Source organism: Rhea pennata, chromosome 11, assembly GCF_028389875.1.
Source record: "Rhea pennata isolate bPtePen1 chromosome 11, bPtePen1.pri, whole genome shotgun sequence".
In the NCBI taxonomy this organism is placed as follows: domain Eukaryota; kingdom Metazoa; phylum Chordata; class Aves; order Rheiformes; family Rheidae; genus Rhea; species Rhea pennata.
In genome coordinates, this window is record NC_084673.1 from 3,921,736 (window position 1) to 3,935,489 (window position 13,754).

General features: G+C 63.7%; 1 protein-coding gene across 1 annotated transcript in view; it reads right to left on the bottom strand.

Annotated features, from left to right (window-relative positions):
• The window catches only part of DLG3 (discs large MAGUK scaffold protein 3), a 64,911-nt gene that overhangs the window by 23,519 nt on the left and 27,638 nt on the right, over window positions 1–13,754 (bottom strand). Inside the window, exons 7-14 of the mRNA XM_062585032.1 lie at window positions 8,393–8,443; window positions 8,156–8,280; window positions 7,907–8,076; window positions 7,261–7,397; window positions 7,017–7,161; window positions 6,636–6,795; window positions 836–992; window positions 644–746 (exon numbers count right to left, since the gene is read on the bottom strand). Of these exons, the coding sequence (XP_062441016.1) occupies window positions 644–746; window positions 836–992; window positions 6,636–6,795; window positions 7,017–7,161; window positions 7,261–7,397; window positions 7,907–8,076; window positions 8,156–8,280; window positions 8,393–8,443 (1,048 nt within the window). The remainder of the gene's footprint in view (window positions 1–643; window positions 747–835; window positions 993–6,635; window positions 6,796–7,016; window positions 7,162–7,260; window positions 7,398–7,906; window positions 8,077–8,155; window positions 8,281–8,392; window positions 8,444–13,754) is intronic.

Below are 13,754 nucleotides of genomic sequence, written 5' to 3' on the forward strand. Positions count from 1 at the left end.
GCCCCCAGGGGCCTCCACCCGCCCCCGGGGCCGCCGCCGCCGCCGCCACGTGGGCGACAGCGCGGCGCCTGTCGCGACAGGCCCGGCGGCGGCAGCGGCCCCCCGCGCCGCGCTCACCTGCAGCCCGCTCGGAGGCGGCGCGGCGCCGGCAGCAGCCCGCAGCCACCCGGCCCGCACACAAAGCCGCGCAGGCACCGCCGGCGGGACGCCGCCGCCCCGCCCCCGCCGCCCGCCGCCGCCCAATCGGCGCCCGCGCCTCCCGCGGGGACCCGCCCCCTTCATCAGCATGCGAGGCACCGCCCCCTTTACTAGCAGGCCGAGCCCTCCCGCCCCGCTTATCAACACGCTTGGCTCCGCCCCCTCCCTCATCTGCACGCGGGGCCACGCCCACTCCCTCATCAGCATGTGGAGCCCCGCCCCCTTCACTAGGGGGCCGAGCCCTCCCGCCCCGCTTATCAACACGCTTGGCTCCGCCCCCTCCCTCATCTGCACGCGGGGCCCCGCCCCCTCCCTCATCTGCCTTCGGAGCCCCGCCCCCTCCCTCATCTGCATGCGGCGCCCCGCCCCGCCCGCGCGCCCCGCCGCCGCCGCCGCCGCCGCCGCCGCCGCCGCCGCCGCCGCCGCCGCCGCCGCCGCGGCCTACCTTCGGGCCGGTACTGCGCCACGATGGTCACGGCCTGCCCCGCGCGCTTCAGCGCCGCCGCCGCCTGCTCGTGCGTGGCGTTGCGGAGGTTGACGCCGTTCACCTGCGGCACACGGCGGCTCGTGGGCGGCCCCGGCCCGGGCCCCGCCGCCGCCCCGCGCCCCCCCGGCGCCGCCCCCGCGCCCCGCTCACCGAGAGGATGCGGTCGCCGCGCCGCAGCTCGCCGCTGAGGTCCGCCGGGCCGCCGGCCAGGATGAAGGAGACGAAGATGCCCTCGCCGTCCTCGCCGCCCACGATGTTGAAGCCCAGCCCGGTGGAGCCCTTGTGCAGCACGATCTTGCGCGGCTCTCTGGAGGGCAGAGACGGCGGGCGCTGAGGCTCCCCGGGCGTCCCCGTCCCGCCGCCGCCTCCGCTCGCTCCCCCGGCGCCGTAAATAAACCCGTCCAAACCGGGCTCGGCGCGGGCCCTGCGGGGCTCAACGGCAGCACGCTACAAGTTCGACATTTTTTCACGGTGACTTAATTCTGTTGCAGCGCGAACAATAGGCGGGCGAAGGCAGAAAGGACTGCCCGGCATCGCAAAAATCCCGCGGCCGCTTTCGGCTGGGAGCGGACGAGTCCGGCGGGAGCTACCGCAGCTCCCCAGCTCGAGCGCTGCCTTCGAACGGGCACGGATAAAAAAAATATAAACAAAAATAAAGGTGCCGGTCTGTCAGCCCGGGCCAGCGGCGACCGTCGGAGGACGCGACGGCGACGGGCTGGGACGGGGCCGAGCGCCGGGAGTCCGGCAGGCACCGCAGGGATTGACCGCTCGCCGGGGCGCTCAGCAACCTCCTCCGTCTCGAGGCAGCCGGGGAGAAGCTGGAGCTCTCTGGGACACGCGAGGAGCGAAGCCAGAGCCTCGGGCTCGGCGCTGCTCGAGGGCACCCTCAGCGGATCCTAAAATATCGGCGGCGGCGCGCGAAGAGGAGCCTGGGGCGAGCGGGGGGCGGCTGGTCCCCGCGCACAGCCTCGGCTGCGTGCGATAGCGCACGGAGGTGCTCCCAGGGGAATGAAGGAGTCTTCCTCAGCGGACAACAAGAAAGTCACCAGCCGGGCAACTACTGCCTGTGCGTCCAGGCAGCTATTGCAAGAAAAAACCCTTCCCGAGCCCCACAGGACAGACCTGAACATCACTGCCTTCCCCTGGCTGGCCTGGGGGAGACTTTAATGCTTTTGCTGAGGCAGACAGCAGAATTACATCTGGGGACGCATGCCAGCACCTCGGGAAAAGTCTCCGACCTGCCTTCTCCTTGAGGGAGTCCTGATGGGCTGAATGTCACCTGAACAGTTGCAGACGGTGTAAGGAGCAGGAGTAGCAAGAGATAGACTGAACCAAGTGCAAGATGCCTTGCAGGAAGGTCTCCCTTTCTGGGCTGGCGCCCTTCTCACCCAGCCCGGCCCAGGCCCAGGGGCAGCATGGCCAGGGGGAGCTGGAGGAGGCACTGGGGGTGGGTGGGTGGGTGTAAATCACCAGGGCTAAACCCACCGGCTGGGCTCAGCGATGCTGAAGAAAGGGCTGCGGCTGCAGTCTGCACATCTCCGCCTGCCTGCTCACAGCGGGGCTGAATCCTTCACGAGCGGGCAGCTCTGGGGGCCTGCCACAACCACCCCTGTGGCCTACAACGCGGGGACAGCCCTGCTGAGGACACCGTCCCTGTAGACGTCCCAGCCTCGCTCCCAGCCCCCGGGCTTTGCTCTTCAACCCTCTGCACGGCTGGAGAGCACCAGCCCCTTGCCAGGGAGCAAGTCCGACGGGCCTCGTGCTCTCACAGCGCGAGGGGCAGCCTGTCTGGCAGCGGCTGTAGCTCTGAACCCAACTCAGGGCACTGGGAGCTTGGGAGTCCCTGCGTCCCGCTGTCTCTGGAGTGGGACAGTCGGATACACACCCTTGGGGCTCCTCTGGGAAAGGCTGTGCCAGGGAAATAAGCTTCACCACTGCCTTCTTACCACCCATGCCCTAACAACCTCCCCCTAAATTATTCTTTGACCACCCTGCGTGGGTGCCTCCTCGCCCCAGTCCCATGCCAGCAGGACCCACCAGCAGTGATAGGGAACTAGCACATTTATCTGCCTGCAAGTGCAGGGCATCTCTGCCTTTTAACTGCCCAGAAATGCAAATACAAGGAGTTTAGGGAGGGATCTAAAAATCCGGACAGCCCCAGCACTGCCCCTGCACAGCCCCTCTCAGCCTGCCTCTGCCGGAGATCCTCCCGGCTCCCCGAGCTGCTCCTCTCCCTGTCCTGCAGATGCCTCAGATCAGGCAAAGCAGCATCCCAGCACCATACCTCTGGCCACATTTGCTTCTGTAGCCTCGCTGCTGTCTGGAGGGGGGCACAGCTGGCTGTCCCCTGTAGGACATGGACGACGAGATGTTAACGGTGAACATCGCTGCGCGGCTCGTTCTGCCCGCGGCGCCCCTGCCTGCGTCCCGCTCACGGCCGCGAGGCACGCGAAGGGCAGGAATGTTCTGAATGCTCCCAGCCCTGCACCCGGGCCCCGTCGCGCTGTTTATCTCTGCCTGCTCGCTCCTGGGGCTGCTGCAGGACACACGGCTTCCCAGACCCATGCTCAGGGGTTTTTTATGGAAGCAGTGAAAGGACACAGACTTCAGCACTCACTTCACTCTGCTAGACTTTATGGCCTTAACTCCTTCCTGCCTTTGCAGGCACAGCCAGTGCAGTCCCAACCAGAGGGAGTGTAAAAGCGAGGGGAAATCCACAGTGCATGCTTGCAATATTCTCGGACACTCTTAGAGCCCAGCTCTCCGTGCCTCCAGCTCCGCAGACACACCACATTCTGGTCAAGCACCTTTCCTTCAAATGCAGAGGTACAGAAGAGTCATAACTTTGACCTAAGCTGGTTACACATTCCTGATGTGGTTAGGGGCTGAATCTACCTTGAAAATACACCAGAAAATACAAATAGAGAGAAATGTGCTGCTTGACTTAGTCTTTCACTGGCCGAAAGGCTTGGTTGCAGGGTGCATTGGACAAGCAGAAGGGTCCTGGAGTATGAGATGAGGGCTGAAGTCTAGCCCACATCTCCTGAGCTCAGCAGGGCAGCTGAGACCTTTTGTGGTCTTTCCAGCAGTGAGGGGCACATTGCCTAGTGCTAGACCCCAACAGCACCTACACTGGTATCATCTGGTCCAAACGATGCTCAATCCCAAGTCCTAGAGAGACCTGTCAGCACTTAGGTGAGGTGCTAAGTCTCCATGCCCTAGACTTGCAGCTACCACCGAATTGCCTATGCAGGGCTGGAAACTGAGGCACAGAGCCATGTCCCAGCGGGTTTGTTGAAGGACACTGTGGGCAGATACTGCCCTGTGCTAACAGTTTGTCTTGTTGCCTGTTCACCAGCTTTGGAGGTAAAAGCTGTTTTTGGTATTGCCTGGGAGTGGAATTTCCTAGTCCAAGTGGTCTCTTGTTAGTGGGACAGAACTGGTCTGCATAGCCATGCTCCACCCTGAGTGCAGCACCACGAGCCTTTCAGCAGTGAAAAGCTCTTGGCCTTGCAGGTCTGAGGGTGTGGGGAGGACTGCAGCCAATAGTCCCTCTGCAGTAAACCCAAGCCTGGGGCTAGAGCTCTTACAGGGGAAGAAATAGGTCAGATTTCTGGGTCTGCCAACCTTGTGTATCACCAGACACAGCTGATGAACTTGGTTTTTGCTGCCTCCCAAGCAAAGCACAGGGACTGCTGCTCCACCTTGGCCCAGCAGCCCAGGCAGTCTAGGAACCAGTCACCAGCACAGATAGGGACAGACAGCTTGGAGGAAGGTAGAGAGACGCTACAAGAACCAAGAGGGAGAGGAGATGAAGCCCCAGGTAGGTAAGTCTCATCCCAGGTCTCAAGCATGATACAGCACGCTTGTATCCTCAGTTGTCATGCTAGGAGGCAAGATGTGATCTTTGCAGTTAGACCCAAGCTGGATGTTGTGGCATCAACGCCTCAACCTCAGCATGAACCGAAAGCAGTGGGATCCTTCATAGCTGTGGTGTGGCTCGCGGGAAAACAGATGCTCTGGCCCAGGCCCCGGGTACTGCAGGGCAGCAGGGTCACAGGAGCCACATCCATGTCTGCAGCAACACTTGGGCCCTTGGGAGGGGAACAGACTGGATTCTGGATCCAGGCTGTGGCTGCTGACAGGATCTCCTGGGATTCAGCTGCTTTTTAGGGGAGGCACTGCTTTTGCCTACACCAGTAACATGCATTTGGAGCGCACTGGTCCCAGTGTGTGGTCTGGCCGATGCAAAAGCCAGCAGGCCCCTGACAGTGTAGCTGTCCCGTGGGATGGGCGATGCATGTGAGGGCTCAGCACTGCCCTCCCCTTGCTCCTGGGATGGGTGAGGGAGGTGCTGAGCCTGCAGCGCTGCCGAGAAGCTGCAAATGCCGCTGGGAGACCATGGGCTGTGCCGCAGGGTCGGAGCGCTGCCGGCCTCCGCAGCAGGCGCTCTGCAAGGCAGCACCATCCTCTAGCGGCCAGCGGCACGTGCTGCACAGGGGCCACCGCCGAGCCACCGCTGCCCGCCGATGTCCAGGGCAGCTCAGGCTCGGAGACTCCTCTTGCCGCTGCCTGGCCCACAAATAACATCAGCACGTGTATGAAGGGGCAACACAGGGGCTCGGTGGGACTGGGGTCTCTGGCAGAGGGACAGATGAGGCATTTTCAGAGCACCGGGAATCATTGAAAAATGCCTAAATCCCGTAATATGGCATTGCCCTGACAACATGAGAATTGCTATGCACAGAGAAGAGTTAACACAGGGAACAGACGGCATCTTGGACACCGCCAGCACGGTGGGAGAGGGAGGACCCAGATGGAGGCGAGTGCTGCAAAGGTCACGGGGCACAGCAGGGTCCCGGCCTCAGCTGAGCGCCAAAAAGCTAGAAATCAATACGCTGAATTTGATCTCTGATGTTCTCCGAAGAGGACGGTTCGCCGGCTGCCGTCACTGCAACGCTGCCCACACACGCAAACAAAACCCACCCAGGTAGCTGGAGCCTCCGCACAGCCTGGAGCCGGCACCCAAGGTAACGCCGCCTCCTGCGCCCCGGTGCCTCCTGGCCGGCTGCTGCCGCCCCCGCGGATCAGCCCTGTGCGGCGAGGCAGCGCAGATGCCGGAGGATGGGTTCGAGTCCCCTCCTCTCCCATCTGGGAGAACTGGATGGTCCCAGCCAAAACCAGGACTCCGACATCTTTCATTGCAAACGCAACTCTAAAACCAGCCTGCAACCTCAGCCGTAACTGCAGAGCCAGTCCTAACCCCGACCTGGATATCGGTCCTAAGAACGCAACCCCAGCTAAACCCAGCCCCGGCCTTGAGGACACCGAACCCTCCGACACCGTCCTGGAAGCAGGGCAGGAAGGGCAAAGTCTCGCTCCTGCACCCTCAGCAGGAGGCATCAGAAGGCTTTACACGCGTTTACGCTCAGTGGAGTACTGTCTCCTTGTTGCTTCTCTTAAAAGAAGGCAGTGTCTGCTTTTTGTTCGCTATGTTTAACGTGAGCAAAGTTTTACGTTTGCTACTGAGCTTGGTGCAGGAGCCCGCGGTGCTGCTTGGATTTCAGCACAGGAGCACAAAGCGACCTGTATTCCCAGAACTGTGAACGAATAAAACCCGGGAAAGGGCAAAGCGGAAGTGCAGGGATACTCGAGTCTCAAAAGAGGAGCAGGAAAGGGAGAAGAGGGAATGGGACGATGCAGAGAGCCGGGGGGGCTGCAGAGCGTGGGGGCAGCGGCTGCCTGATTGCTCTCGGGGGGGGGGGACGAGCCTGCTGGAGGGGACCTCGGGCTTCGCAGGGCTGCAGGACGGGCTCCGAGCACTCAGAGATGCCCTTGGCCACGGCTGAGGCGACGGCGCCCACAACCAAGGGGACGAGGTCAAGAAACCAGAGAGAGGGAGACGGCGAGGAAGGAGCCGGGCGCAGGGGTGCCCACGCGCGGCACTCACCTGGTGAAGTCCTCGTCGCCGAGCATGTGTCGCGGGATGGGCGAGTACCTGGACGGAGTCACCTGGGGAGGGACGGGGTAGGCGGGCTTGCTCTCCACGCTGCCCAGGTAGCCCAGGCTGGAGTTATGGCTTATGTGGTTGTCAGCCAAGGCTGAAAAGGCTGCGGGGGAGAAGACGGGGATGAGGACCAGAAATCCCGACACGGAGGCCTCAACGCGGCAGAGCCCGGCCCAGCATCGCTCGCCGCCCAGCTCGCGCTTCTCCGTCAGCCCCCAGCACGCCCCATCCCTCCCGCTCCCCTCCGGCGGGCTCCCGTGCCGCCGTCCACCTCCGCAGCCCGGTCCCCGCGTCGGACGCTGCCCTGGCCGGCGCCGTACGTACTGCTGGCGTAGTCGGGGGGCGCGTACATGTCGTTGAGGTGGATGTTGCCAGGCTTGGCCACTTTCAGGTACACCATGTCGGAGGTGTTCTTCAAGGCGGCCACCGCTTCCTCGTGCCGCACGTCCTGCAGGTTCGTGTTGTTCACCTGCGGGAGAGAGAGGGCAGGGTGAGCCCCGGGGCCGGCCGGGCGCTCGGCGCCCGCCGCCCCGCCGCGGGCCGCGGGCCCCCGCGCCGCAGCCCTTACCGCGAGCAGCCGGTCGCCGATCTGCAGGCGCCCGTCCTTCTGGGCCGCGCCGCCCTCGATGATCTTGGTGATGTAGATGCTGTTGTCCCCGGGGATGTGCTGGTTCCCTATGCCCCCGGCGATGCTGAAGCCCAGGCCTGCGGGCGAGGGGAGGCGAGGGGCAGCTGGCCGGAGCCCCACACCTGGCGCCCTTCGGCATCCCGCACCGTGGGGCCATCCCAAACCCTGTGCCCCGCGGCATCCCGCACCACGGGGAACGTCCCGCCCCCTGCACCCCATAGCATCCCGCACCGTGGGGCCATCCCAAACCCTGTGCCCCGCGGCATCCCGCACCACAGGGAACGTCCCGCCCCCTGCACCCCATAGCATCCCGCACCGTGGGGCCATCCCAAACCCTGTGCCCCGCGGCACCACGGGGAACGTCCCGCCCCCTGCACCCCATAGCATCCCGCACCGTGGGGCCATCCCAAACCCTGTGCCCCGCGGCATCCCGCACCACAGGGAACGTCCCGCCCCCTGCACCCCATAGCATCCCGCACCGTGGGGTTACCCCCCATCCTGCGCCCCCCCAGCACCCTGCGGCCCGCGCCCCACAGCACCCCGTGCCGCCTCCCAGATCGCCCCCCTCGCGCCCCGCGGGCTTCACCTTTGGGGCCCTTCATGAGGTTGACCTCCACGACGGTCTCCGGCGGGGGCTGCCGCCGGCGCACCACCAGCCGCACCACGGGGCCCGCTTCCTTCAGCGCCTCCACGGCCTTGCTGTGCACCACCTCGGAGACGTCCACCTCGTTCACCCGCAGCACGCAGTCGTTCACCCTGCGGGCACGGCACGGCACGGCCCCTGAGCGCCCGGCGCCCGCCCGCGCTGCCCCCCGCGCCCCGGCCCCGCGCTCACCCCAGCCGGCCGTCCATGGCCGCCGCTCCGCCGGGGATGATTTTGGTGATGAAGATGCCGGGGTCATCGGGCACGTGGGGGTTGTCGATCCCTCCCGCGATGCTGAAGCCGAGGCCGGAGTTACCCTGCGGGAAAGGGAGAGCGTGGGTGGGTGGGTGCGTGCGGCGGCTCCGGTCCCCCCCGGAGCAGGGCGGACGGAGCCGCGGAGGGGTCCCGTCCGGCCGCCCGAGCGCTTACCCTTTCCAGCACGATCTCCTCGTATTTAAACATCCCATCGCTGCCGTTCACCTGGGGAGAGGGAGAGAGCGCGTCACAGCCCCGCGCGGACCCCCCTCTTCCTAGGGGCAGCAGTCGCCCTCGGACGCCGGCCCTTGGTCGCTCGCCCCGGCCCTTCTCCCGTCTGCCCCCCACCCCGATTTTAACGCGCTTTCCGTCGCGCCCTCCCTTCTCTCGGCTCACGGGGCGAGCGGGGAAAAGGGCCACGACCGGCCCCACGGAGAGAAACGACGCCTCGGTCACGCAGCAGCCTCCCGCTAGGAGGATTTCTGTTAAAAATGGAAGCGCGACTGCGAACAGTTTACTCTACTCGATCCATTTGGTCATTAGGGGAACGAGGGACGGACTAGCAGGGGGAAGGACGGCTAAAATAAGGAATGCTAAATGCACAGGTCAAAAAACTTCTGTTTCCCCATAGCCAAAAACACACGGAAAAATAAGGTGGCGGTTTCGAGACGGATACAAACGCTTTTTTTCCCCCACGCTCCAGGACCTAAACTGCTGCCGAGGCCGAAAATTTCGCAAGACTTGCAAGGCGATGGGACGTTCCTGCGGGTAACGAGAGCACCTGGAGCTCGTTCTGCTCAAGCGCAACAACGACTCTGGGGGCGGGTGAACTCAAGCCTCGCATGACTGAGGCCACCATGAGAAGGGGCAGCGCCAAAGGCCCACGAGCCCGGCCGCGGCTACCGCACGCTGAAGACACGGTTTAGGCTGAAGACGTCGGCCGAGACGACGTAAGGAGACTTGGCGAAGCTGCTGCAGGGCCCTCGCTATCGGTGGGAATAATCGGGCGTCCGGGTGGAAGAGCAGCCCGGGATCCGACCGCGGGATCCGTCACCCCCGAGACGTGCGTGCTCACCCTCTGCTGCAGCCAGCACCGGCAGGGCCTCGGCCAAAGAAGCCGAAGACTTCCAAAGAGTCCACTCGGCTGGAAGGGGCCTCTGGAGATCTCTGCTCGAGCCCTCCTGAAGCAGGGCCAGCTTCAAAGCTGTTTAGGTCTTTTACGTCCACTATGGCCAAGACAAGGAGTCAGGAGGTTAAACTGATGCAGGGCCGATTCAGATTAGGAAAGTTTGGGGGTAAAAAGGCTCTGCAGCACCAAACGGACAGCCTGCGGGGACTGTCCTCCTCCTCATCAGAGGTGCGAGGAGAACGCAAGAGGGGAGCAGGGTTGGACTCAGTGACTTTACAAACTCCTTCCCAGCTCTGCCTTCCCCGTCAATGATTCCCGTCTTCCTCAGGCCTCTCTTCAGCCCTTTGCCTTGTTCACCATGCTCCTGACGCTGGTGTTTTGTGGGATTGCCTTGGTGGGAAGCAGCCGACCCGCGGAGCCCAAGACAGCTTTGAGTTCTCCCAGCCTGCGTCTGGGAGAGGGACAACCTGCACCTGCAGGAGCTCAGAAAGCAGCACTTGCTCCCCAGGGTGCTGGGCGAGGTGCACGCGGGCACCTGGTCTTGCTTCACGGACGCTCACATCACAGCACCACGGTCCCAGGCTCTGTCCCGACTGTCACCCTGTGAGCGTGCGGAGATGGAGCACATGGGCTTGCCCTTGGGCAGGGGCGCAGGAGTGGTGCTAATGTGCATCTCCTCCAGCCTGTGGTGCTCTTGGTGCCTTCCTTAGCCTGGAAGGTCTCCTGGAGAAGTCCCAAGGCGCTCAGCTCTGGTATTTCCCTCGCAGCAAGTCACACCCGGACCGTCCTGCTCTCCCATCCTGCTGGGAAGCCGTTACTTCTCCATTTCTCATGCTCTGATCACATCTCTTGGGGGCTGCGGTGACCTTCTTCCATGTTTTAGCTCCCCTCAGCTCTCCTGCTGCCACAGACTCTTTGCTCAAGTGCCCCAGTGGGCTCACTAACCTCCCACCGCTGCAAGGGCCGGCTGCAGAGAGGCAGCCCAGTCCCACTGGTGCCCAGTCCTTCCCGAGGCGCCACCGACCGCTCCTGGACGCCAGGCCCCACCACCTGGACACCTCTAATGCAGCCTGGGCAGCGCAGTTGAGGCCTCTATAGCTATGAAAACACGCGCTGGGCCTAGAGCTGGACAAGGCCACCCCACTGGGAGGGCTTCAAGACATCAGGACATCCAAGCTCGAAACACCGGGAGAGCCCACTCCTCCGTCTCGCCTTCTGTCCATGAATGTATGGGCGCACATGGCTGGACTCCTGCCTGGGCATTAGCCGCAGTTCAAGGCAAACCTCAGCACGGGAAACCGCGTCCTCTCCTGCCGCAGGAAGCCCCTGCGAGGTCAGCGGGACACGGCCCTTCCCTTCTCGCATCCCACCCGCTCTGTCCCGCGCCGCCTTTGCAACCCGCCCCCCGGCTCCGGCTTCGCCTCGTCGCCGCAGCCGGCGGCCTCGCGCGCCGTTCACGGCTCTGCCTCTCCGCGGCTCTCCAGCGACTCGGGTTTCTGGCAGCCTCCGTTACTACACACGTTGTCCTCTGTGCTTTGGCATTCAGCGCGACTGCCACGCAGACAGCCGTGCGCACACCCACGGGCACAGAGGAACAGCACACACGCACCTACGGGATGGGGATGTGCCGAAAACCTTGGCAATCTGTGAGCCGCGCCGAGAGGCAGCAGCACGCCAGCCCCGGCGCAAGAGCAGCAGCAGCGGGAAGGGGCCCGGGCCGCGCGCGGGGAGCAGCCCGCCGAGAGGCTCGAGCTCGGATTACGTTTCCCGAATTCACGCGACAGGCAGCTAATTGCATAAGGAAGCCAAACGGAGAACTTAACGCGCACCACGTAAGCAAGGGAACGGGCCAACGAAGCGAGCGCTCCGGCGTCCGGGCGCCGAGCGCGGCCGCTCCCCGACGGCAAAGCCGAGCCGTGCTGCGCCGTCCCGGACGGCCGCGGTTTGCCGTGCGCTGGCCGCCGGGGACGCCGTGCGGGTCTGCGGCTCGCCGGGCAGCCGTGACGCTCCACCGAGGCGTCAGAGGCTGCTTAGCTGCTCCCAACCCTCATCGGCAGCTGCTTCCAGGGGGACGAAAGCAAACTGTTTTTTGCAAGCCCGCCCGAGGCCGCCGGAAGGAGTGTCCCTCTCTGGCTTACTCTTCTCCTTTGTGTTCGGAGCAGCAGGGAAATAGTCAGCAATGGTGACATTTAAATCATCAACAGAAGGCTGCAGAGTTAACATAACACTCATGCGACAAACAGAAGAGCGCACACCTTCCAGAGCTACTGCAAGCTGTCTGCAGGCTCAGCCGGCCAACGCCGCGCCGTTGCACGTGGACCGCGCTCTGCAATTTGCCAGAGAGTCCATTTATATATTAAAAAAAAAAAAAAAAAAAAGCAAATTTAGAAGCTTAAGATGAGGTTCTTAAAAACCAACCCGAACAGCTCAATGGTCTGCAGCGGGACGGGGCGCAGGGAGGGCACGCCTCGGCGCGCTGTGCCCCCAGCTTTCGGCCGTATCTTTGCGCTTCCGCGGAGCAGCTTGCCGAAGGGCAGCGGGTACGAGCCTGCTAAGCTGCGGCAGGAGGAAGGGGGCTGAATCACAGCCCGACAGCTTCTCGCTCAGCCCGCGGCCAGCCCACGCGCCAAGCCGCCGGCGCGCGAGTCGCTACCCGGGCTGCAGCGGCATGGTGTGCGAGGCATCAGCGTGGCCTCAGCTTAGGTTTGATCCGCGCTCGGGCAGCCTCCTTCGGCAGGGATTGGGCTCTCCGAGGAAGGACCTGGCCAGCTTGGAGCTGGCTTTTAGAGGAGCTTCGAAGGTGTGAGCGAGGGGGCAGCGGGGCACCGACCGGGAGCTCCAGGGAAGCAGGCTACGAAGCCCTCGACTCCTCGAGGAGATGGCAGGGCTTCGGAGTGACCCTCCCTGCTCGCGCTCGGGCTGCTTGGCAGCAGCCTCCGTGCACCCTTGGCAGCAGTAAATAGTCTCAGCTTCAGAGAGGCAGCTCCAAAACACAGAGGCCACTGTCTGCAATGGGAACCCTGCTTCCTCGGCTCCCTGTTCGGACCTGTTGTGCAAAATAAATAAGTGTAATTGGGTGCAACATCCCTGAGCTGGCACAGGCGATCCCCCACCGAGCTCGTCCGCAGCTCGGGCATGGAGCTCGAACAGGGGATGTGCATCACACCTGGTTTAGCAAGAAGTCACGCGGGGACACGGGAAGGACGCTGCAGTCCTGGCAAGGGCTGCCGGGGCAGCGGGCGTCCCAAAGGGCACTCTGCGAGGGCATCGGGGCTCCCACCCCTCGGAAGGGAGCAACAGCCCCGCGTAAGGGCACCGGGGAGCCAGGGACGCGCAGAGAGCCTGTGCTCACTTACGGGCGGGTTCACGCAAACCTGGCTCCAGCACAAGGATTATCCTTCACGGGAGCCTTTAAACGCAGCAGGAGTTTCATGAGATGCACGCGGTTTTGTTCGGGTATCGCGCGCGGGGCCCAGCTCCGCAGCGCTCACCTTGCGGCGCTGCTAGCGCCACACGCTCTCGGGGACGGAGGTGGGTGGACGGAGAGACTGAAATGCGGAGCAGACTTCTTGATAAACAGCCGGGGCCAAATTCAGCCCAGCAGCTAGTCCAACAAAATCAATGGAGCTGGAACAGGAAGGAACTAGACTACATCCATCTGTTTATCATTAAGTAAAACACTGAATAGTTAAGTAATTGAAGACTGGAAGAAGTGACATTAACTCTTCCAAATACATGCTGTACCAACAGGCTTCGGCTTTTGTTTTTGGTAAAAAAAGTGCTTCCAGGCCTGCCATTTTCACATTCTCTTCCGGATAAAGCCCCTGTTGTCGCTCCTTTGCTGACCTGCAGAACTGTGCAGAATCGGGCTTTTCGAGCACCGCTTTTCCTGGGCCCCGAGGGAGCCTGGCTCCCCGGAGGAGGCGGCAGGGCCGAGCAGGGCTCTCCCCGGCTCGGAGCGGGGGGACAGCCTCGCCAGACGCACAGCCTCCGCAAGCCGCTTGGCATCGCGTTCGCGGCGGGGGAGGCTCGTAGCTGCGCTGTCGTGACACGACGGAGGAGGAAGGGAGGGTTTCCAAGCCAGAGCCTTGACAGGAGACAAACCAAGGCTGGGGAGGCTGCCTTGCGCCCGGAGCGGGCTCCCCCGGGGACCTGGATGAGCAGTGCCCTCCGGCACGGCACCGGCGCAGGGTCCCAGTGCGCACCGGCCAGCACCTGCCAGGCACTGGGGGTTTTACTGCACGGCACGGAGGGGCTGCTGGCCAAGACGCGAAGGAAAAGGGGGCACCTCCTTGCAGGTGGGCTTGCCGCCGCCAGTTTCTGCAGGGCTCGAGGGCCCGGCTCGGGTGGCAGAGCGTGCCGTTGGCCCTGGCACTCATCTCTCGCTGCCCTCGGGATCGCAGGCCT